At 39.8% G+C, this 26145-nt stretch overlaps 1 protein-coding gene across 8 annotated transcripts in view; it reads left to right on the top strand.

The window, feature by feature from the left end:
- Window positions 1-413: 413 nt before the first annotated feature.
- CFAP91 (cilia and flagella associated protein 91) overlaps window positions 414-26145 on the top strand; it is a 67204-nt gene continuing 41472 nt past the window's right edge. For 3 of the 8 annotated variants that reach the window (XM_033211119.1, XM_033211117.1, XM_033211116.1), the window contains exons 1-7: window positions 1861-2083; window positions 5665-5741; window positions 6259-6416; window positions 7815-7898; window positions 9050-9106; window positions 14984-15165; window positions 25213-25390. In XM_033211119.1, coding sequence (XP_033067010.1) covers window positions 1963-2083; window positions 5665-5741; window positions 6259-6416; window positions 7815-7898; window positions 9050-9106; window positions 14984-15165; window positions 25213-25390 — 857 coding nt within the window. In that variant the 5' untranslated portion in view covers window positions 1861-1962. Of the gene's footprint in view, window positions 645-1860; window positions 2084-5664; window positions 5742-6258; window positions 6417-7814; window positions 7899-9049; window positions 9107-14983; window positions 15166-25212; window positions 25391-26145 lie in introns of those variants that run through there. The other 5 variants (XM_033211121.1, XM_033211115.1, XM_033211120.1 and 2 more) reach the window with 5 other exon arrangements.

The following is a 26145-nucleotide window of genomic DNA, read 5'->3' as shown; positions in this document are numbered from 1 at the left end:
AAATCCCTGTCCTATTATTTTCCATTCTGATTATCAGTGCATGCAGCTCCCAGTCATGTACCCACTGCTTGCTCAATCTATCACGACCCTCTCACGTGGACCCTCTTAGAGTTGTAAGCCCTTAAAGGGACAGGAATTGCTCACTCTGGGAGCTCGGTTTTGGAGACGTGAGTCCGCTGATGCTCCTAGCTGAACAAAGCCCTTTCCTTCCACAACTCGGTGTCTGAGTGGTTCTTGTCTGCGGCTCCTCCTGCTACAAACCCACAAGCGGATAGAAAATAGGCTAATCCTAGAGGACAGAAAAAGGTAAAGCGGAGGGGTCATAAGAGTTATAAACATAAGACACCCAAGCCAGAAACGGCAACCCTTCGGGGTCCCCTTCCATCACGTGGAAGCTTTACTTTCACTTTCCCTTAACTTTTGCTTTGGCTTTAATAAATCTTGCCACGGCATACTCTTTGGGTCCACGCATTTCTCTAGTCAAGCTGTAACACTCGCGGCTGCGGTCCACAGCTTCACTCCTTGAAGCCTGTGAGACCATGAACCCTTTGATCAAGAAAAATCTTTGATCAGAAGAAGACTTCTTATCTCAACATTAAAGCACAAAGAAGCCAACTCTAAGGCATGCCATTAGCTTTAATAATGTAAGTATAATAAATAATACTGATCATAATGGATTGAAGCATCAGATCTGTAAAAAATGCATGCATTCATAATGATATCAAACAAATAAAAACTTTGTGGTTAACTCTGGAGTTTGGTAGGGCACCAACTCATGTCTCTGAAATTTCATAATTAAAGAGAACGAATCCAGCATTTACCCAGTCTTTCCTCTATGGGGTTATCCTGGTTATCTCAGGATAACCAATGAGTTGGTATGAAAAACTTCCTTTTATAGAAGAACCTCTGGTAATAAATAGAGAATTATTGAAAGTATTAGAAATTCACTGCTCTAGGATAAGAGACATACCAAAATGCAACATGTGGACTTTTTTTTTTTTTGGATCTTGACTGGAACAAACCAATTATAAAAGACAATTTGGACTCAAACAGGAAAATTGGAATATTTATAGTACTAAGGAATTACTGTTAATTTTGTTAGATATGATAGCGGTAGTTAAATTTTAAAAATCTGTATCAGTTTGAGATGCAGAGTAATTTAAGGGTAAAATAATATTATGTCTAGGATTTCTTTAAAAAAGAAGGGAAGGAAACTGAAACTTCATTGGCAAAATGTTGCTAAATGTTGATTCTGAGGGATGGATTACTTGAGGGTTTGTTATTAAAAGTAGAATCACTTATGTTAATGTTTAAAATTTTCCATTATAAATACTTTTTAAAAGCAGAGCCAGTGCCTACCCCACATCATCTTCTGTTATCTAATGCCCAGGACTCAGAAAGGGTCAGCAGTCTCAGATCAACAGTTACTGATGACCTAACCCACGCTAAACACTGATGCTCACGAGTGTGGGGCAAAGTTCACAGCGTGCTAAGGAGCAACATTTAGGAACCTGACTGAATTCCACAGCTCTCGGGACAAGTCCCCTGGAAAAGGGCTGGGGAGCGGGGCGGGGAAGCACCCAATTATTCTAGAAGGTTCTGAGATCTCTCAGGGATTTCCGAGAGGCTACGAGGTGTAACTGGCAAATCAATGACTTAAGAGTAGCTTTCTCCCAGCCTCCCCACTGTCTCTGGAGTGTAGAGGGAAGCGAGCCTTTTCCTCCTTCACCCTGCCTCTCCCCTCTCGTCTCATCTTGCCCTCCACTCCCCTCCCGACCCTTGCCCGGCCACTCCTGCTTTCACTTTTCTCCACTCCTCTTCGGCCCCGCCCCGCGGCCTCCTCCCTCCTCCTGGCCCCGCCCCTTATCCCCGCGAGCCGGCGGCGGTTACCATAGCGACGTGCACGCGGCAGCCAGGTCAGACCCGCTGGTCCCCTGCTGGCCGGAGGAAAGAGGGGGTACCATGAGCCACGCAGTAACCATCGAGGAGCCCCACGCCCAGCCTCAGGTGTCTCAAACTCAGTACCGGGCGAGGTTGCGGGCTGGGAACCACATCTCCAATCGAGCGTATGATTTTCTGTACGGTAAGGACAGTCGCAGACCTTCCTCCGGGTCCGTCTACTCCTGGGCCCGGTGGGCTCCCAGATGGTGGGACCTGGCCAAGGGCATGGCGAACGAAAGACGACCCTCTGGACTGACCTCTTGCCCGCGATTTTCCCTGGTCGGGTGGGGGCAGCTCCGAGCCCTCCAGGTGGCCGCACTCGGGGTGGGGTCGGGGGTTCGCGTGCGTCGAAAGGCGCGGGTGCGCTCCGCTTCAGGGGGCGATCTTCCTGAAACCTGTTCCGGGCATTTTGGTACCCAGAAAAGTATGCAACGATTTGTAGACTCGGAGATTCACTCAACGTTCCTGCATAAAATGCCCTACGAAAATAATCTTTTGTCTCCTACTCTCTGGGCAAATCCAAGTTGGGCCAAAAGAAGTGTCAGTTTATCTTATGCTTGCTTTTAGGTTTTGTTTTTGTTTTTGTTTTCAACTTCTGCGTCAAAGCATTGTTTATAGACTAGGTCTGCTGGCTCCTCTTGGGCCAATAAAGCCCCAGTTTAATTTAACGGATTGCTTGCCCATTTTGTGTTTTCTCTCTCTTCATGCTCCTTGAGTTCCTTAGGTTCCTGTTGTGTATATTTTTGTAGCTTTCTGAGCACCTGTTCTAGTGCTGATACATGTACTAGGCGCTTCAATAAATAAATGTTTATTGAATTTGCCGTGGCAAGAATTGTAACCAGCTAAGCATGCTTTTTTTCCACTTTTGCCCTCTGCAGTCCCAGGTTTTTCACCTGAACCTTGCATTGCTTTCAGCAATGTGGTATTGTGTCTGGGAATCCCGGGGTCTCCTTTGTGTGGGAATCTCTAGAGTACACATTCCTAGATAGAGGCTGTGTAGTGATTGCTGACATCTTCTGGCCAGTGGTTTTCTGTATTTACTCTTGGTTTTGTGAAATAAATCAAGTTAGCTCCTGTAAATACATCACCATGTTTTTTTCATGGGAAATTTGAGAAGGAGGACAAACATCTCCCCAAAGTATTTATTAAGCTGGTTGTTTCTTTGATTCATAAGTGTCTCTTTTGCAGAGGAATTGCTAAATGTTTCCATGTGCCTTGCTAAGAACAGAAATTCACTCAGAATAGATCAAATAGTAAAGTTTGTGTTGTTATAAAACAGACAATCTCGCCGCTATGCATGGACGGGAAGCGAAGTATAACCAGGCAGATGAGAACCTGGACGGGGAAGATCAGAACTAAGATGCTGGGCTCTCCTGCTTGCTTTCTTTGACCTTATGACCTTTCACCTCGTTAGGGTTGCCACATTTAGCAAGTAAAAATACAAGATGCACAGTTAAGCTTGAATTTCAGATAACGAATCATATTTTAGTATAAATTTTTGTCCCGTGCAATATTTTGGAACATATTTATACTAAAAAATTATTCATTGCCTGTCTGAATATAAATTTAACTGGACATCCTATATTTTATCTGGCAACTCTAACCTTCTTTCTATGTATAGTCAAGCCCCAAGTAATGATATTTTGGTCCACAGTGGACTACATGTATAAGGATGGTCCCATAAGATTATAAGGAAGTTGAAAAACTTCAATTACCTAGTGACATTGTAGCTGTTGTAACATTGTAGCACAATGCATCACTTTTTCTATGTTTAGATATACAAATACCATTGTGTTACAGCTGTCTACAGTATTCAGTACAATAACATGCTGTATGGGTTTGTAGCCTAGGAGCAATAGGCTATGCTACATAGCTTAGGTGTGGAGTAGGCTATACCATCCAGGTTTATGTTAAGCACCCTCCTATATTTACACAACGGTAAACTCACCTCATGGACCCATTTCTAAGAACGTATCCCCATCATTAAACAAGACATCACTATGCTTGCTTGCTTCTTCCATCTGACAGAAAGCCTCTTGTGTATGGATTTCTCTTACTATGATAGGGACTAGGGTGGCCTGCTTCTTGACTAGTTAGCCCTAAAGCTCACCACCAATTGTATAGTGTCTTTGTGTATTGTAGCTGAAAATTTAATTTAGAAATTTAAGATTGGTTGTTGGCTGGCCAATGAATTGACTGACCTTGGGCCAGGTTTCCACCTTGACAGAACTGTGGTGGTACAAAGGTGAACTCCTTTCCAGCCTCTTTTACCCTTCCCTACAAAGCCCTATGTGATTAGTTCACTAGTTGCTTATCTGGCCTCTTATCTACTCTCTTTTCCCTCTTTCATTCTGCCTCATTTGTCCTGGTTTCTTTGCTATTCTTCAGACATATCAGGCATGTTCCCATCCTAGGGACTTTGCTGTTCTTCAGATGTATCAGGCATGCTCCCATCCTAGAATGTTCTTCAGATATCTAACTAGCTAACTCCCTCACCTTCAAGTCTCCATACATGCCACCTTCTCAAGGGCCTGTCCTGACCACCCTAGTTAAAATTGCACCCCAGTTTCCCTTACCCGATTTCTTCTTTTTAAAAAACAACAGCCCTCAAATTCTAATGTGTAATTTGCTAGTTTATTATGTTTGTTGTTTATTGTCTTTCTCTCTCATGAAGTCAAAGATTTTTGTCGTTTTGTTGATGTATTCTAAGCACCTAGATAGAGCAGCCAGTCAGTAAACATGTGTTGAATGAAGGAGCAAAAAGAACCTGAGCCTCTTGCAGCTTTTTGGTGGGAATATCCAATGTCTGCATTCAGTAAATCATATTTGTTGGGTAACTGATGAATTATTAGGTTTTAGAAATTAACACACATTATCCAAATTCAAAAGAGACATTTCTAAATCACAATTCCCAGTTTATTAATTTCTATGGAGAAATACGTGTTACCATGTTATCTAGACTAGCTGGTCAAGGTATTTGCCTCCCCAGAGACAAGTCTATTTGAGAAATCAAGTATATCTGAAGGCTGCTTGTTAATTTAATGGCAAATCAGTTGATTTTAAAGGGCAGTACAGTATAGTCAATCATGAATACTCCTCATCACTTTAAAGATATACCTGATAAACAGATACTTATAATAGCAGGGCAATATTCTGTTGGACTTTGTAAAAATAATGGTCCCATCATCAGCAAACTTACAAACTTAAGGGGTGAATTCTGAAGATAGCTGATTTTTTTTAGCCATGTTCACCAATTCTGAGATATCATGTGGTTTGCATCTTTCTAGTGCATCAAAGATGGGAGATAGTATAAATGTATTGCTTCTTTTCCTTGCAAATGGGCATAGTGCATATATACAAGGTCTTTCCCTTAAAGAATTTTTTGGGCTACCCAGGCTCAGAAGGAGTTTTGTTCATAGGAGAGAATAAAGTGTTGTTTAGGGTGTAGTACTTGAAAACATGCTAGACTTTCGTTATGCATTCCACTTCCATATGCTGACTTGGAATACTCAGAAAAGAAAATTGTCTTGACAACTGTTACTGGTAGAAGTGGTAGAGTAACAAGGCCACATGCACAACAGAGCAAGAGCTGCTGCCAAGTCAGGCAATATTTAAACTTTTCAATTTGTTTTCCAATTAAGAGATAACATTGCTTTGCCATTATTCTCAGCCTAGGGGTAGATATGTTCTATTTGTTATGCTACTTGATTGTTTATTTTGCAGATCCATTGTTTATTGTGTCAAGTCAGAAAGACCACACACAGGCAAATGTCCAAGCCACCCTGATTCGCAGCAGACTGGTATGTCTAATTCATCAACCAAGGCTACTGAATGAACCTGAACCATCTAGTTTGCCTAACTGCATTGATCAGATTGACTAATCACCAAATCTTCACTGGATTTTAGGTTCCACAGAAATTACAATGCCAAGATTACTGGGGGGCAAAGCATCTTAATACTTGTGGCTCGTTGCGAGGATTAAGTCACTAATAATGAATAGAGAACCCATAAGCTAATTTATTTCAATGGGATAAATATAATAATATATGCCCATGTTAAAAGAATTCAAGTAGTACAAAAGCATATACAGTACGAAATAAATTCTAGCCCTACCCTCACCCCCTCCACATAAACAGCCATTGTCATCAGTTTCTTGGGCATCCATTTAAAGATATTCTATGTATATAGCAATAACCCCTCTTCTTATACTATATACATTGTTTTGTATCTTTTTAAAAAAATTTTACAATATAATTAAAATACTTTAGAAAAGCTGATGGTATAATTTTGTCCTTTGCTTCCCTTCCCTAACGTTAGAGAAAAGTTCCCAGGTTTAAAACCATGTTCAGTAACCTGATCCATTATCCAAGATATTCTCTATATTGGAGCAAGTCAGATCCTGTCCCACCATTTATCAGTCGGGAATGGAAGGGACATGAGGAGAAACACAGAGAAGCCCTCCGGCAGCTTGCCATGTAAGTGTCGGGTGGCTCCAGGGCCTAAAATAAATGCATAAAGACATTTTTTTAAATTCATTTACCATGTGTGGTTTTGTTTTTTTTTTATTTTTTTATTTTTTTTGAGACGGAGTCTCGCTCTGTCGCCCGGGGTGGAGTGCGGTAGCCGGATCTCAGCTCACTGCAAGCTCCGCCCCCGGGTTTACGCCATTCTCCTGCCTCAGCCTCCCGAGTAGCTGGGACTACAGGCGCCCGCCACCTCGCCCGGCTAGCTTTTTGTATTTTTTAGTAGAGACGGGGTTTCATCGTGTTAGCCAGGATGGTCTCGATCTCCTGACCTCGTGATCCTCCCGTCTCGGCCTCCCAAAGTGCTGGGATTACAGGCTTGAGCCACCGCGCCCGGCCTACCATGTGTGGTTTTAAAATGTTCAGTCGTGGTGTTATACCTAGACCAAATTTTCTTTCTAACCTCTTTTGACCAAACATGCCTGATTATATGTATTATATATATATTTTCCATCATATCTATATCTATATCTATATCTTTATCTATATCTATATCTATATCATGACAACTCTCCACCAAAGGTAGGGATGACTGAGTTTGTTGTTGCTTGGATTCAACTTAGCAACTGAAAGTGCTCTTTTCTGCTAATATCTAAAATATTTTTTGGAACTTGCAGCCAAAGCACCTTCAAGGATAAGTCGAATTATTTATTATTTTAATTACTTACAAGTTCACATTTAGTAAATTTAAAAGTATAAAGTCTTTTAGCCTGGACATAGAAAAATTGTCTTTTAGCCAGGCACAGTGGCTCATGCCTGCAATCCCAGCACTTTGGGAGGCCGAGGCGGGTGGATCATGAGGTCAGGAGATGGAGACCATCCTGGCTAACACGGTGAAACCCTGTCTCTACCAAAAATACAAAAAATTAGCCGGGTGTGGTGGCGGGCACCTGCAGTCCCAGCTACTTGGGAGGCTGAGGCAGGAGAATGGCGTGAACCCAGGAGGTGGAACTTGTAGAGAGCCGAGATTGCGCCAATGCACTCCAGCCTGGGTGACAGAGCAAGACTCTGTCTCAAAAAAAATAAAATAAATAAAAAATTATCTTTTAGTATTTTGTTATTCTTGTGTGCTTTTAATTAAAATTGGGCATTTTTGTATGTAGGATTTCATAAATCTACTCTTTTGTCAACTCTTACTCCCTCTGACTAGGTCCTGGTCTCCTGGCTCAGGGCAGGGGAAGAATCATATATACTCTAAGTTGTATGACAGTCCAATGCAGGTTATGGAAGACTTTACTCTCAGTATGAGATACTCTGTGTAACTCCTACTCTATATACATAGAAATATTAAATAGAAATTATATGTGGAAATATTTTAGACTTGAATAATGTTTTCTTGCTTCATTTTAGAACTGACACTTCTTTTCAGATGCCTAGAGAAGTTTATGAAGATCCTGAAGTTACTGGAAAGAATCGCTATAAATACTTTGAAAGGTAGAATGTAATTACTAATGAATATTTGAGCTCTAATATTATTAGAGAACCTCTTTATGATACTAATAACAGTTATCATTTTTCAGTGCATACAATGTGCCAGACTCTATTTTAAGTGCTTTACATGCATATGATCTAATCTTTTCAACAGAAATGTAGGATAAGATATATATGATCCCTGTTTTACCAGTAATGAAGCTGAGACTAAGAGATGATAGATTGCTTCAGGTCATATAAGCTAGCAAGGGGTAGATCTGGGGTTCAAACTAAGCCTGCCTGACTTTAGAGATACTGATTGCAACTAAGAATATGTATTTGAAAACATTTGAAATGAAGTCATCAAATGAATGAGACACAGTGGAGATATCATGAAGTCATGGTGAAGGGGAAACTTGTGTTCAAAGGGATAACATTTGTTCTCTTTGTGTGAATCTTGCCCAAACCAACATGGCCAAAAGGTTAGTTTTATTTCATTTGTGATTTATGCTCATATAATAACCATATACTCAAATCAAATTAAAATTAGATGGGGATTTCCTTATACATCTTAATGGAATTAGAAAAAATAGTCTTGATACTACATCTGCATAAGCTTCCTTGAGAAAGTAAATTTCTAATCCACATTATTATTTATAAGCAACTTTCTTATGGAAATTTTGTGATGCTAACTTTTTCAGAGAAGTGTTAAATTTTTAACTTAACTATACAATTCTATACAGTTGACTGTACAATTCTTAACTTTTAGGGGGAGGCTTTAGATTAAATCGTTGTGAATTTCAGAATGTCTCAGGAACTTGAGAAGTTGCTGGGAACTAATGGCCAACTGAAGCCCAAGTACAGGGCTTAAAGGGTGGCTTCTTCAATTGTGACTTGTTTACTATCTGAAGAGAAAATACTGGAGTGTTTATTAAGAATGCACATTCATTGATTCTACCCTATATGTACTGAATATCATGGGCCAGACCTGGGAATCTGCATTTTAGACAAGACCCTCCCCACCCCTCAGTGATTTTGTATATCCAGAAGTAGCACTGATATATGGGATATTTAAGCTCACTGATTTTTAAGGGACAAATATTAGAGCTGGAAGAGAGCTTAGAGTACATTCATTGCAAAAGTCCCACACATTTATGTTTTCCTTTTCCTCCCAGGCCTTTTCTTCCATTTTTTCAGCAGATGCCATTCAGTGTTGTTTATGCCATATCCAAGTAAGTGACCATTATTTAAAAACTCTTTTTCAGTTTTATTGTTTGCGTCCATATTTTCTCTCAGAAGATAGTTCTCTAAATCACTATTTTTGAAATTGTGGATCACAAAGCATTGGAAGGGTATGAAATCTTCTAGTGGGTCATGAGCAGCATGTTAAAATATGAAACAGAATAGAAAATAACCAAAGCATCAGGTATATGGAGGGTAAGTTGGTTTTTGTTTATAACTTTTGTTTCAGAAAAATATATGCATATGTTTATATATATATGATGGATTATGATATAAAATGTATTTCTTACTGTTAGTTGTCAGTTTGTGCTGCTATAACAAATTAACAGATTTAGTGATATAAATAAAATACATTTATTTCTTGAATTCTGAAGGCTGGACAGTCCAAGAGCAAGGGGCTGGCAGTCAGTGTCGGTGAGGGCCTTCTTGCTGTGTCTTCACATGGCAGAAGCAGCAAATGCTGTGTCCTCACATGGCGGAAGGGCAAAAAGGACCTATGCTAGTTCTCCCCAGTCCTTTTATAAGGTACTAATCCATTGATGAGGATGGAGTCCTCATGACTTAATCACTTTCCCCAAAGGCCTCACCTCTTAATACCACCACAGTGGGGACTAAGTTTGAACGTGAATTTTGGAGAAGACACAGCCACATATTCAAATTGTAGCAGTTGTGGTTTAAAAAAGTTGAAAAGTGCTTTAAATATCTCCTTTTGCTTCTCTGAAACACTTACTTGATGACAGTTCTTCAATATTTCATCAAATAAACAAATCAGTCGTAATATTTTTTGAATGCTAGAATTTTATAACTTAATAACCATCTAATCTACACAGACAACGTGGTATACAAAGATAAATAAAACATGGTTTTTGCCCCACAACGGAGTGAACCAAGGTAAGAGGGAGGTAAGGGACAAGGGCTGAATCTGAGACAAATGTGTATTTCTCATCTCTAGTTTCAGGACAAGACAGCAGACTGGGTAGCGTATTCCTTTTAAAACTCTAATTTTTGCTACACTCTTTCCTCCATTAATAAAATTTAATATTTCTATAAGAGAAAAAAGTCCAAGGTATTCATGAAATTATTAGGAATAGAAACCTTTTTTAAGGTCTCATATTTCTGAATACAAATTTATTCAGGGCTGAATTTTCAAGGGTGCATTTAAAGAATATAGTTATTCCTAATAATATATATCATCATATGAGTAGGACACATGTTATTAAATGTCTGTAATCCTCAAGATAAATGCTAGTTACGATTCTACTTCACCCTTGACTTTTTTTAAGACTGTGCGGATGCCTTTGGCTCTTTATAGAGATGGAGTACAGATTCCCTGCTCTCCCCAGACAGCAACTTCCTGGGGTACCAGTTTATCCAGCGATATTCTATGAAATGTTTTGCATGAGCAAAAGGGGAGCTATGAGCTATGCAGATCCCTAAAGATCCTTCTGGTAATTCTTTAAAATCAGGCTCACTGGATTACCTGCTTTGGAGGTCATAAGTGCCTCAGTCTAAAAGTTGTTAAACTAATTTGAGGGAGTTCAGAGGCCTACAGTGATGAACACCATGACCTCTCTGACTCCTTCCTAAATAACCATGACACAAGGGATAAAGATTCCATCCAACAGTTAAACTATGACATTTGACATTGTAGCTACTCTCTATCTCTCTTAGAACTTTTTTTTTGGCCGGGCGCGGTGGCTCAAGCCTGTAATCCCAGCACTTTGGGAGGCCGAGACGGGCGGATCACGAGGTCAGGAGATCGAGACCATCCTGGCTAACACGGTGAAACCCCGTCTCTACTAAAAAATACAAAAAAAAAAAAAAAAACAAGCCGGGCGCAGTGACGGGCGCCTGTAGTCCCAGCAACTCGGGAGGCTGAGGCAGGAGAATGGCTTAAACCCAGGAGGCGGAGCTTGCAGTGAGCTGAGATCCGGCCACAGCACTCCAGCCTGGGCGGCAGAGGGAGACTCCGTCTCAAAAAAAAAAAAAAAAAAGAACTTTTTAAAGAATGAATCAGTATTCCTGAGTGCGGTCAACTCTGGAATTCCAGTATGTTTGAATTTCTGAGCAGTGAGTATAATGCCACCTTGTGTTATCAGGGATGGAATTGTCTTGGGACCAGCTGGCCTTCTCCAGCCACACCTTTCTCACGGCTAGCTGTTGGAGTCTTTCCTTTGGATTCTACATAAGCACCTTTTCAAAGAGAATAAAAAGTTAATACTTTTAAAACATTCAGTGAAGCTCATAGTAGAACAGGATTTGCTAGGTTTGTGAAGCCTGTCTCTGTGCAGCTCTGTTGGGTCTGGGAGAGAAAATCTAGAAGACTGTAGGTATGGCAGACAGTGCATGCTCCTGGTTCCCGGGCAGTGGTGGAGGAGGAAGGGCCTGGATAGAACACACAGAGCAGCCCTGGCTATCATATGAGTACTAAAGCCAGAGCAGGTGAGCCTGAGGACAGGGGCCGGGACACAGCAGGGGTCAGGCCAGCATGGAGCAGATGTGGGACCTTTCTGGGTTTGGGTCCTGTTTGAGGTTGGGGAGGAGGTGGGAAAGGGATCATTGCTCTTTGTTACTCTTATTTTACTCTCCCCTAAAGCCAACTGAAATGGGGAAAAAATAGGTTGGAGAAATTAAGAAGTTAGTTAAGAAACCGTGTATTAAGTTACTGGAAGAGTTCAAAGTAGCTTTCCTCTTTCACATTCTATTCCCAGACCCACCTGGAATGATAGGAAGACAGAAACCTTCATCAGAAGAGCTCATTAGGCCTTACCTTAAACTAAGCACATTTGGTCAGATGGTTCAAATGTGTCATTATTCAATTTGAGAAAAAAATAATTTATTCTTGGCGGGGCGCCGCAGCTCACGCCTCTAATCCCAGCACTTTGGGAGGCCGAGGCGGGTAGATCACGAGGTCAGGAGATCAAGACCATCCTGGCTAACACAGTGAAACTCCGTCTCTACTAAAAATACAAAAAACTAGCCGAGAGTGGTGGCGAGTGCCTATAGTCCCAGCTACTTGGGAGGCTGAGGCAGAAGAATGGCGTGAACCTGGGAGGGGGAGCTTGCAGTGAGCTGAGATCACTCCACTGCACTCCAGCCTGGGGGACAGAGCTAGACTCCGTCTCAAAAAAAAAACAAAAAACACAAAACAAAAAAATTTATTTTTTCTCTTGATTCAAGATAATGGTGCACTAATACAATAAAACTTCATGTAACTTTGGATGACATAAAGCTGATTTGAAGTTATTTCCTCAACTAGAATTTTATAGTAGAATAATTTCTACTGAAAACATAAGAAGCCATATATTATCTACATGTTAGAAATTTATAGCAACTACTGGAAAGTGATTTCAATAGCAGTTACAGTTCAGCTTTAAAAACTAAAGCCCAGGCGCAGTGGCTCACACCTGTAATCCCAGCACTTTGGAAGGCCGAGGCAGGATGATCACTTGAGGTCAGGAGTTTGAGACCAGCCTGGCCAACATGGTGAGACTCTGACTCTACTAAAAATACAAAAATTAGCTGGGTGAGGTGGTGGGCACCTGTAATCCCAGCTACTTGGGAGGCTGAGTCAGGACAATCACTTGAACCTTGGAGACGGATGTTGCAGTGAGCTGAGATCGCACCACTGCACTCTAGCCTGGGTGCCAGAGTGAGACTCCATCTCAAAAAACAAAACGAAACAAAACAAAACAAAAAAACTGTCTAAAGTACTTGCTCCAGCACAGGTTGAACTTCCAAACAGGTGTTTCTTTCTAACTGGCTTGAAATGCTTTTATTTATTTATTTTTTGAGATGGAGTCTTGCTCTGTCGCCCAGGCTGGAGTGCAGTGACGTGATCTTGGCTCACTGCAACCTCCACCTCCCAGGTTCAAGTGATTCTCCTGCCTCAGCCTCCCAAGTAGCTGAAATTACAGGGCACGTGCCACCACACTCTTTAGTAGAGACGGGGTTTTGCCATGTTGGCCAGGTTGGTCTCGAACTCCTGACCTCGTGATTCACCTGCCTTGGCCTCCTAAAGTGCTGGGATTACAGGCATAAGCCACAGTGCCCTGCCCTCCACCTTTTTTTTTTTTTTTTTTTAAAGATCTTTGGTGTATGTATTTGCTGTGCTCTTATGTAAGCTCTTACCATTGCCTCTGTTTTTCAAAATGGAAATATCTCGCTTTTGCCTTCATCTTTATTTATATAATTTAACCAATGCTTTTACTAACTTGAAAAAAATGTCTTTTAAGTCAAAATGGCTATATTGGTTTTTTTCTTATTCTAGAGGCAACGCATGTATATGTTAAAAAAGAAGTTTTAGAAAAGTATAAAGATGAAAAAAATTATCTGTATAATTCTACTATCTGGAAATAATTACTATTATTGTATATACATCTAGGTATTTTTCTATGCATAAAAACTCAGTTTTAAAATGTAAAAATGGAATCATACTATACATACCCACTTAATAGTGCCATTTTTTTCTACTTTACAATGAATCATGGACATTTTTGAATGCTCACAGGTATAGATTACATTATTATTTTGAATAGCTGCATAAATTCCATTATGGCTGCGTCATTTTTCTAAAGAATTCTTGTATTGATGTGATCATTTAAGTTTCTAATTTTTAACTCTTATAAATGAGACTTTATGAACATGTTTTCATATATATCTTTGTACACCTGTCCAGTTATTTCCTAGAATAAATTCCTAGGAGTAGAAATGCTAGATCAAAGGGTGTTTTAACTTGTCAGTTAGGTGTACCTATTTGTATTTCCATCAACAGTTTATGAGAAGGCCTATTTCTTCACAACATAATCGATGCTAGGTACTTTCAATCTTTTAGATCTTTGCTTATGTGATAAAATAGCATAAAATAGTATCTTGCTGTTTTAATAGTTATCTTCATTATCTTCTCATGTGTTTGTTAGAAGTTTTACTTTTTGTTTTGTGAATTCTCCTTTACTCATTTTTCCATGGGATATTTAACTGCCTAATTGATTTACAAGGGCTTTTTATATAGAAAGGCTATTTAAACTTTTTATCATATATATTCCAAAACCTTTTTCTAAGTTTGCCATCCACCTTTTAAATTTGTTTGTGATATTTTGAGGCATAGAAGTTGAAACTTACCCTCAAGTCTATTGATCATCTCCTTTTATAGCTTCTGGCTTTTAAGCCAGGCTTAAAAAGACCTTCACTCAAAGATGATATAAATATTGACTTATGTTTCCTGTTTGTACTTTTACAGTCTCATTTTTACATTAATTTTTTAAAGATCTAGAATTAATTTTTCTGCAAGAGACAAGGTCACTTTCCCACATGTTAATAACAAAGTGATCCCAGCATTAATTATTGAATCATTTATCCAGATAGAGCCTGTCTGCCTGCCTGCCTTCATTCCTCCCTTCCTTCCTTTTTCTTTTTCTCTTTCTTTCTTTCAGCAGAAAGCATCTCTTCTCTTTTCTCTGCTCCTGTATTTCTGGAGAGAAACAGAGAGTGGGTATCGAACTGAAACAGAGGAGAAGGAAACCAGAGAATGCAGTAATTCTGAACAGGTTCGGAAGTGCTGTACAGCATTCTAGAATAGCTTTGTTCTACAACCTTGCCCAGTGACACACATATAAATAGGCACTTTTGTGAGTCAACTATGGTACTTAGACCCACTCAGTTTCTTGGCAGAGATGAGAACAACAAGGCAATTGTCTCAAGATTTGGGGGCATAATCCTGGTTATAATGGATTCATGACTTTGTACCTGTCAACATTTAAAGGAGGAATGGACTTGATGAAGCTTCAAAAATTTGTTTCTACTTGATTATATAATATTTTAAGTGATCATAACAGGTTTCAATTTTTAAACCAATTTTTCCCTTTTAGGGCAGAACCATACACTTTTCCTCCTACTTCTACTAAGCACCTATCCATCCCTTCAAAGTCGACTGTGGGCACTCAGACTGATTATCGGGATGCTGACGTTCAAACAGATCCATACTCTCCAGAATATGTAGTATGTCAGGACTCTATCCCCGAGCTCTTGACCTTGGCTACACTTACTTGGGGTGAGTTGGTAAATCTCCTGACTATTGGCAGATGACAGTGCTGATAACCACGTATGCTGTTCAAATGGCCCATGTACCGGCAATTGTGGTTTACAGTGTTGCTGTATAAAGTGTCTTACTCAGTACAGCAACTTCATAGACTCATAATTTTTCTGATACTTCTGGTCAAATAAAGATACTATCTTTTTGTTGTAAGTAGTTTTATCATACTCTGTGAAGCTGAATTTCAGCTTAATATTGTAATTGCTTTGCTAACTAGTCACCTATGTCCTCTCTTTTCTCTCTCCTGGTGAATTACTTCCTTTTTATTGAGCAATCATACTTCTTTACACATAAGCTTTTTTTGAGTGTAAAATACTGAATGCACATTCCTATATATGTAATATTATCTTAATTTGCCAAAATATCTTAATTTACCAAAGCTCCCTTATATACTTTATTAGATGATTTGGATGACCTGATATTATCTCTGAAATGCTAAATATCTTTCAGGCTCAGAAATTAACTCTTAGAATGTAATAAAATCTGGCCTAGGCCTGTATTATGTGAACCTATATAATTAATAAGTGAGAGTACTTTTAGAAATTATTAGAAATTAGCTTATCTAACTCACTTAGTTGTATTAATAGCTGGGAACTGAGAACCAGAGAGGTTAACTAATTCCTCCAAGGACACAGAGACAGTCGGTACATAGTAATGATTTTTAAATGAGATTGCTTTTCCCCGCATTGTAACAGATAGCTGTGATCAAGTCTGCATCCCAGGCAAAGAAGATGTTCATATCTGGGCTCTAGCTTTGACTTGTTTCCTAGCCCACTTTATGAATCCAGATTAAGCATTCTCAACACCCTTTTTTTTTTTTTTTGAGACGGAGTGTGACTTTGTTGCCCAGGCTGGAGTGCAGTGGTGTGATCTTGGCTCACTGCGACCTCTGCCTCCTGGGTTCAAGTGATTCTCCTGCCTCAGCCTCCCAAGAAGCTGGGACTACAGGTGCGTGCCACTGTGCCTGGCTAATTTTTTTATTGTATTTTTAGTAGAGGTGGGGTTTCACCGTGTTAGCCAGGATGGTCTCGATCTCCTGACCTTGTGATCTGCCCGCCTCAGCCTCCCAAAGTGCTGGGATTACAGGCGTGAGCCACTGTGCCTGGGCCAACACCTGTACTTTAAAGTAGAGGCTCTACTTTCAGGCCTAGATGGCAAATTAAAAATATGCTGAAACCTTCCCTTTCTGCTCTGAATGCATAAAAAGTATAGGAAAAAATTAATAAACATATAGACACACTTAAAAGCAAGAAAGAAAATATTCGTAATGTAGAAATGGAGACTTTTTCCTAAATAAAGAAGTAGCTGGGGACCTTTGGTGGTAAGTGGGAGCTGTGCATGGCAGGGAACCAGGTCCAAGTCACCTGTCTGAACTGGAGGGGCCAGCATCCTTCTCCTGCACACAGGTGCAGCTGAAGCCTGGTACCTGCCCGATGAAGATTATAGACAGAGCAGAGTCAGGCATTCCTGCCTGTGGCCTTGGACTTTACCTCTTGGTGTGATAAGGTCTTGGCATTAAACTGCAGGAGGACAAGAGCCAGGCAGTGGCTCAGAAATGCTTCACTAGGCAAAAAAAAAAAAAAATCTGGTGCACTGTCATAGCAGAACTGAGGTTAAAGTGTCAATAGAAGCCTCTATGAGCCAGGCCTACTCCTACCATTTGTGGGACCGGGGACTCTAAGGGAAGCCCACCTACCATGCGTATAGATATTTTAAAATTATAAATCAAGCTAAGAACTGTTAAGTAAAATACGTTGGCTTTTTTCACAAACATCTTTATAACAAGTTAAAAGGACAAGTTTAAATTGGAATTCTTAGACTCTTGGGATTCCATACTGTAATGTGGCAGCGAGGTGAGAGCCTACTGTGGCCTGCTCCTTTGTCTCCCAACCCTGGCTCTGCTCTACATCTGAGGGGCCTGTCATGCATGCCCGTGATTACCTTGCTCTTCTTCCCAATGTTCACACATCCCTACGAACAGCTGCCATTTGGCCCCACCTTGGGCTTAAGGGTGAACAAACAGCAGCATATAGTATGCCCTGAGGAATCTGAATCCTGTAAAGAGGCCCATGGAGACTTTGGAAGCAGGCTCCGGGCCATTCGTAGGATTTCCAGGACCTCTACACGTGGAAATAGCTCCAGGTGGGCATGGGGCCTTGGACTCCTCACCTTGTGGTGATGAACAGGGCTCTAAAGAATGAGGTTAGGTATTAGCCACTCGCAGGTCAAGGCTGCTTACTGACCAGGGTGCTTATGAGAGAAGCCAGCAGCTGATCTCCACCCAAGAACCCCAAAGCACACAAGGAACAGAGACACCAGGAGTGGCCCACAACAAATAAAGGAAATGGGAGAAGAAATTTCTGAGTGAACAGAAAATGGAGCAATCTGAAAAGGACTTGGGAAGTGCTTTCTATGTTCTCAAAAGGATAAGGGGGAAATAGCAACACCAAAGACAAGAATGGGAGTCATGAAAAAGAACCAGTTGGAATCAAGCGGGGGGGAAAACTATAATGTTTTAAATAAAATGAACTCAACAGTAGAATAGACAGAGCTGAAGAGCAAATTAGTGAAATGACGGATTGAATGGACACATATTCCAGGATGCAGCATATAGTGGTAGAACAAGATAAAAGAAAAGGAAGAGCTGTGGGTGCTAGGACATCAGTACAGGGAAAATGATGGAGAAGCAATGCAAGAATCGGTGGCTGAGAACTCCCCAGAACTGAAGAAAGACATTAGCCTTCACACTGAAAAATTCCACTGAGTAGCAAGCAGAATGATTCTTTAAAAACTCACACCTCCTAATAAAAGAAAAAGAAAAAGTGAAAAAACTATTAGAAAGATAACTCAGATTACCTACAAAGAAAAAAAAAAGATTGATATTTTGTAGTATTGCCTTTAAGGTGATGTGGGAAAATGATTGCAAACCTAGAATTATTTTACTGGCCAAACTATTATTGACGAGTGAAGGTGAAATAAAGACATTTTCATACATAAGAAGAAATCTATCTCATAGGATATTGTAATGATTAAGTAAATTTATTTATGTAACGTGTTCATAGCTACACTCCAGCAATTTCACTCCTAACTATACACCAAAAAAAAAAAAAACAACAAAAAAAAAACACATTATTCTACTTATGGAAATACATAGGTGTGTTCACCAAAAGACATGCACAAGAAAACTCACAGCAGCATAATTCATAATAACTCCAAACTGAAAACAACCCAAATGTCCATCAACTATAGAATGGATGAATAAAATATAGTGTATTCACATAACGGAATGCTATATAATAATGAGAATGAAGTACAATTGCGTGTGATTACAAGGGAGATTGTAGATGCGTATATAATCGCATATATAATGCTGAACAAAATAAGATACAGAAGAGTGCCTGCACTGTGATTTCATTTACATAAAACTTAAAACCAATCAAAACTAAATGAACACATTAGGAATGAGGATGGTAGGCTATCCTTGGGGCAGGTAGAGACTGGGAAGGGAGTATCATGGGCATTCCAGTGTTCTGGTAATATTCTATTCCTTGATCTGGGCGCCGATTAGATGGAATATCTGTTTTTGTTTATGTATGCTATACATTTGTAATAAGTTTACATAAAGATAAGGGAAAAATAACGACAGTGAAAAAGGATGACACTGTAAGCACTGCAGGGATAAAATTGAGTGCTTATGATGTGCCAAAAACTGATCCAAGTGCTTTACATTTTAAACCTATTCAGCCTTCACAAGTTAAATGAATAATAAAGTTGAAATAAATAGTTGATAATGCAGATCTTTTAAAAGGCAAAAGAAATGGTCATTGGGGCCGTAAGTAATTATCTGATAAAGAATGATAATACAGCCAAGCCTCTTGTAGGAAGCATCAAGAAAGAAGACAGAAGATGCAAGCAGAGTGTTGGGATTGAAAGTGGGACAGAGTAACTACAGAATAAACAATTTAAGAAATATGAGAGTGCTATGAATATCTTTTGCCCTATATTTAAAAACTTAGAAAGGCCGGGCGCAGTGGCTCACACCTGTAGTCCCAGCACTTTGGGAAGCTGAGGCAGGCAGATCACTTGAGGTCAGGAGTTCAAGACCAGCCTGGCCAACATGGTGAAATCCTGTCCTACTGAAAATACAAACATTACCCACACATGGTGGTGGGCACCTGTCATCCCAGCTACTCAGGAGGCTGAGGTTGCAGTGAGTGAGCCGAGATTGCGCCACTGTGCTCCAGCCTGGGTGACAGAGCGAGACTCAGTCTCAAATAAATTTTTAAAAAACTTAGATAAATTATACAATTTTTAAAGAAAATATAAATTGCTAACTTGGTTTTAAGAAGAAATCACAAACCTGAATAGAAGAGTAACTATAGAAATGGAGTTGGTAAATAGAAAAAAAAAATCCTTTTAAGAGCACCAGGCCTAAACAGTTTTACAAGTAAGTTTACCACTCCTTTAAGGACCAAATAAACTGTTTTATGCAACTTCTTTCAGGAAACACAGAATAGAAGTTAGTTTATTCGTTTTATGAGACCAGTATAGCCTTGATTTGAAAACTGAGTAAGGACAGTACGGTTGTTACTTAGTATTAATAGGAGATTGATGCTAGGACCCTGCAACCCTACCAAAATTTTTGGATGTGCAAGTCTCTTATGTAAAATGGCATAGTAGTTGCATATAACCTACACACATCCTCCCATATATTTAATCTCTAGATTACTTATAATTCCTAATGCAATGTAAATTTTACGTAAATAGTTATTATACTGTATTGTTTAGGGAATAATGACAAGAAAAAAGTTTGTACATGTTCAGAACACAGTTTTTTTTAAAAAAATATTTTCAACCTGCACTTGGTCAAATCCACAGATGTACAACCCATGGATATGAAGGGCCAACTATACTAGTAAGGAAACTTACAAACCAATCTCACATATGAAGAAATATGCAAAAAATTCTACATAAGACACTAGCAATCTAATCTTGCTGTATTTCAAAAGAGTGACTTATAACCAAATGGAGTTAATCAGAGAAATTCAAGTTTGTTGCAATATCAGAAAGCTGTTCATGTAATTTGCCATTTTAATGGAAAACATAGGAAAAATCCTTCTCTGGATGCAGAAAAAAGTATTTTATAACATGCAATGCTCATTTATGACATATACTCAGAATAAACTGGGAGCAGAAGGAAACTTTAATAATCTACCACAGCCTGTAATAAGCATCATACTAAAGGTGAAACTTCAGAAACTTTACCCTAAAAGAAAAAGACATTGGTAATGCTCATTATCACTACTATTTAACAACGTAGAGAAGACCTTAGCCCAGAGTTTATCAAGCCTGGCTATGATCCCTCCTTTCAGGAACATTTGGAAATATGAGTGGCATTTTCTGTGTAATAATGATTAGGAAGTGCTTCTGGCATTTAGCTCATGGGACAGGGTATAGCGGATAGGCTGGCGTGGATACTAAACATCCTGTGCTGCTTGGGGGAGTTTCATACAAATAATTATCTGCCCATTATGGCAATAGCACCCTTGCTGAGGAAAGACAGTGCAGCAAGATAAGAGAAAAAGGGAGGCATGGCGATTAGAAAGAAGCAGCAAAACTATCCTTATTTGCACACGTGCTCACTTCGAAAATCAAATAAATTATCAGAACTAAAAAGAGAGTTCAACAAGAAGTCAACCATAGATCAGTCACTTTCCTATATGACAGCAATATCCAATTAGAAAACATTGTTGAGGCCAGGTGCAGTGGCTCACACCTGTAATCCCAGCACTTTGGGAGGCCAGGGCAGGAGGATTGATTGAGGCCAGGAGTTTAAGACCAACTTGGATAACATAGTGAGACCTCCATTTCTATAAAAGAAAAATTAGCTGAGTGTGGTGGTGCACACCTGTGGTTCTAGCTACTCAGGAGGCTGAAGCAGGATTGCTTGAGCCCAGGGGTTCAAGGTTACAGTGTACAGTGAACTATGATCTTGCCACTGTACTCCCACCTAGGCAACAGAGTGCGACTCTGTCTCAAAAAAAAGAAGAAAGAAAGAAAGAAAAGAAAAAAAAAGAAAAAGAAGATGAAAGGAAGAAAAAGAAAAGAAAAATTATTCAACCTGAGATCAGGTGTTCAAGACCAGCCTGGCCAACATGGTGAAACCCCATCTCTACTAGAAATACAAAGAAATTAGCTGGGCATGGTGGCCTTTGCCTGTAGTCCCAGCTACTCGGGAGGCTGAGGCAGGAGAATCACTCCAACCCAGGAGGCGGAGGTTTCAGTGAGCCAAGATTGCACCGCTGTACTCCAGCCTAGGTGACAGAGCAAGACTCTGCCAAAAAAAAAAAATTATTGAAAAAAACTACATTCATTTATTTTAGAGATGTAGTCTCACTCTGTTGCCCAGGTTGAGGTGTAGTAATGTGATCATAGCTCACTGCAGCCTCAAACCCTATGGCTCAAGTGATCCTCTCACCCCACCCTCCCAAGTAGCTAGGGCCACAGGTCCACACCACCATGCCAGGCTAATTAAAAATATATATTTTTTTGTGGAGACGGGGTTTCACTATGTTGCCCAGGCTGGTCTCCAATTCTTGGACTTAGAAATTCTCCTGTCTCGGCCTCCAAAAGTGCTGGGATTACAGGTGAGCCACCACACTTGGCTGAAGAAAATTACATGCACAATAGCAATGAATAACAAAGTGCCTAGGGAATCACTTAACAAAAACATGTGCAAGGGATTTATGTTGAAAATTATAAATTATTCTTTAAGCACGTAAACAAAGATTTGATGAAAAGAGAGAACATGTTTATCAATGGGAAACTCATGCTTGAATAGATAAGACTTCTCCCTCAAATAATTTATACCTTCAAGTAGTTCTAATCCAGATTCCCACTCTCAATATAACTATGCCTGGGTAAATTAGCACTTTTCATCTTCTCTTCCCAGAAATTATACAAAAGTAACAACAACAATACTCCCACAAACTCCATTTTCAGTAAAACCAAAAATATATGTAATTCACGAACCACTAAATATTTGTAAGGACTGCAAAAAGCAGCTGAGATTGGGCAGATGCAATGTGGGAGGAAGTGAAGCATGCACCATGGGAGAGGAACCATCAGGGGATCTCAGAAGTCAGGAGCAAAAATATACTTCTGAGGGTAAATTAAGCAATATCCAGAATTAAAAATGATCATATTTTGTGATGTAGCTGCTAGACTCTAGCATTTCTACTTCTAAGAATCCTAGAGAAGCTCACATATGGTACAATGAGACCAGTACAAGGATGTTTGTTGCAACATTATGTATGATCAAAAAATTAAAAGCAATCTGTCATTTGAGAAGATAGATAGCTTAAATTGTAATAAAGTCTTACAGTGGAAGAAGGAAACTAGATCTGTATATATCAGTACAGCTAGGCTTCCAAAACAAAGATGTGTTAAAAAAGCAAGTTGCAGAATGGTTATAGTACAATACCATGCATATAAATATTAAATAAACATCAGTACTGTGTTTTGCTTCTATATAATTCATTTTTGGTTCATATTTGTTTTTACTAGAGAGGAAGTATAGTATAGTGCACAAAAATACAAGGTTCAGACTGCCATGTGCAAGTCACTTAACCTTTTAGCCTTTCAGTCTCTTTATTTGTAAAACAGGCATAATTATGTTTATGTGATAGGGATTTGTTGAAGATTAAATGCATTATAAAAGTGCTTGACATAATACAAGTGCTTAAATAGCCGGCGCAGTGCTTACGCCTGTAATCCCAACACTTTGGGAGGCTGAGGCGGGCAGATCACCTGAGGTCAGGAGATCGAGATCACCCTGGCCAACATGGTGAAACCCCCTCTCTACTAAAAATACAAAAAAAATGAACCGGGCATGGTGGCAGGTGCCTGTAATCCCAGCTACTAGGGAGGCTAAGGCAGGAGAATCACTTAAACTCAGGAAGCGGAGGTTGCAGTGAGCCGAGATCGCACCATTGCACTCCAGCTTGGGTGACAAGAATGAGACTTCGTCTCAAAAAAAAAAAAAAGTGCTTGGCATAATAAAAGTGCTTAAGTAATGTTAGGTTTCATTATTATTATAATTCATAGACACATCAATTTGTATATAAAATGTTAAGATTGAATGGAAATCTACAAATTCCTTTTTGTGTTTACTTTGGGAAATGGGAGAAGGGAATGGGGCTCAATGTGGTAGTTAAAAGGTACATCGGCTTTATTTATAATGTTTCAATTTTTTATTAAAAAATGTAAAGTATATATGACAAAATGTGCACAGTTAAGTCTGCATACTTACGGTATGATTTTCATAGTTATTTTTTTAAATTACTAAAGAAAATGCCATGCAAGACCCACAAAATAATATGTAGATACATATGTATACATATATACACATACATATATGTGGTGTTTTGTATACAGATTTATTTACTTCTTTATACATCTATAAAAATAAAAAGATGAGCTGGTAGTAATACTCCTCACTAAATGCATCATTGTGACTGCCTCTGGGAAGGTGATCAGAATGAGAAAGCAGAGTACAGAACTTTAGCCTTCTCTATAATACCCTAATTTTATTTTATTTTATTTTTTTATTTTTTGAGATGGAGTCTCGCTCTGTCCCCCAGGCTGGAGTGCAGTGGCACGATCTCGGCTCACTGCAACCTCCACCTCCCAGGTTCAAGCCATTCTTCCGCTTCAGTCTCCCGAGTAGCTGGGATTACAGGTGCCTGCCACCACACCTGGCTAATACCCTAATATTAAAAACAAGAGATTGTGAATTCATATATTACTTATTTGCTTTCTAAAAGCATAAACATTACAAAAGATCTGAAATAAGACAAAAATCTTAGGCATGCCCTACTGTACATGGTAAAAATATGACTTGTGACTTATTTCCTTGGATTTTCCTGTATAATTATATTTTTAAATGAAAATAAAACAAAGATTGACTTATTGTGGTTCAGTGATCAAACAGGAAACTTGTTCCAGCCTCCCTTTCCTTTACTTGCTTTTGCAAGGCCACATTTAGAGGTGCTAGGCACCTAAGTGTGCTGGCATCCTCAAAACTTGATCCAGGGAGGCATACATAGGTTTAGGTCTCAGCCAGTGCCTCGGAGCTGGTCAGGAAACATATCCAGCTGTCCCTATCCTCCTGCCTGACCTACGGGTATTGTGTCTTCGAATGCCTAAAGTTGGAGGTAAGAGATAGCCCTAAATTGTACAGTCATTGTGGGGACAAAACCCAAAGATGGTGAATTCTCAGCTAGTGATTAGTGTCTTCATTTTCTGTTACTTTTTAAAAACAATATTTGGCCAAGTGGCTCACACTTGTAATCCTAGCACTTTGGGAGGCTCAGGCGGGAGAATCGCTTGAACCCAGGAGTTTGAGACCAGCCTGGGCAACGTGGTGAAACCTTGTCTCTACAAAAAAATCAAAATAAATTAGCCAGGTGTGGTGGAGCATGCCAGTAGTCCCAGCTACTTGAAGGCTGAGGTGGGGGGATCATTTGTGCCGGGGAGGTCAAGGCCTCAGTGAGCTGTAATCATACCGCTCTACTCCAGCCTGGGCAACAGAGTGAGACCCTGACTCAAAAAAAATATGTATTTTTCAACTTTATCCAACAAATTCCCTATCCCATATTTTTCCCACCTCAGGAGCCTGAAAATGCCTTGTATTTCAGTATGCAAATTTGTTTATTACAGAGCATTCCACAATGTGATTATTCAGTAGTCCCTTAATAGTCTTCAAATGCATTCCAGCATCTTACATGCAACTAAAATGTCTTATGGCGCAATTACTAACAAGAGGCAGTGGGGCACATATAACACAAGCTGTGAGGCACATGTAGAGGCTGTTCTAGATGTCATGTTATCCTGTCATGGCCCTCGCATTTAGAGAAGAGGAAAGGAACTGACAGGGAGTTATATATAATGGGGGCTGTGTAGGTTGGCCCACTTGTTCCTAAGCTGTGCTGCTTCATCCTGCAGGTCGGGGTCTCCCAGCAGGACAAGCTGAGGTGGAGATGATAGAAAGAGCCCGTGAGAAGCGTGTTTGGGAAGCCACTCTCCCTGCTCTGAGTGACACCTCCCAGTTTGAGAAGAGGAGGAAGATGATGAATGAAATGGAGACGAAGGAGTGGGCCTTCAGAGAGCAGGAGATTGAAAAGTAGGTTCTCTGTCACCCAGGCAACTGTTCCTGTACTGGTGGGAATAATGTTAATACTTTATATCTGCAAAGCATTCTCCCGAATGTATGGGTTGAAACGCAATCCTCAACATATAGAGATAGGAAATTGGGCTTCCGCTTCTTTCAGGAGCAGTCACATGCTTCTGATGTGGTCCAGAAGCTCTGTATACTTTTCTCTCTAATAACATACAAACGTAGAATGCCCTCTGTGTGTGTGAAGAAGGTCAGCGTGGAACCCAGGTTTGAACAACTCCTGAAGGGCATCTCTGATTCTTCTTTTCCCTTTTCTCTTTAGTAGCTGTCTTAACTGTCACAGAATCCCACTAATTTCTGCAAAGCACCTTTCGAACTCTCGCTTCATGTTCATTCCCAGTGCCATTGTCCCAGTCCCTGGGCTTTCTTCTTATCCCTTCAAACAGCCTTGGCACTAGTCCTAGCTCTTACCCACCCCCCCGATCCCACCCCCAAGACACTGTATTCACAATCAGGATGCCTTGCGTTCTAGCTAGAGCTGATGGGGCATTTCCTATTTAAAAGACAAATTATGGAATTCTTCCATTAAGAGATGCATTTATATAACAATATACACAAATAACAATATGCTGAGGTACTTGTGGTTGGATTTTCAATTATTTTAACTGATATATTTTCAGCAATGGACTTGTTGCTGATATGTGGAAATGATAAGAGATTATGAGAACCAAAAAACTATAACTCTCTAGCAAGAACAAAGG

The sequence above is a fragment of the Trachypithecus francoisi genome, unplaced genomic scaffold, assembly GCF_009764315.1.
Source record: "Trachypithecus francoisi isolate TF-2019V2 unplaced genomic scaffold, Tfra_2.0 Lachesis_group0, whole genome shotgun sequence".
NCBI lineage: Eukaryota > Metazoa > Chordata > Mammalia > Primates > Cercopithecidae > Trachypithecus > Trachypithecus francoisi.
The sequence above is the reverse complement of the archived record's forward strand: the minus strand, read 5'-3'. Positions and strand labels throughout refer to the sequence as shown.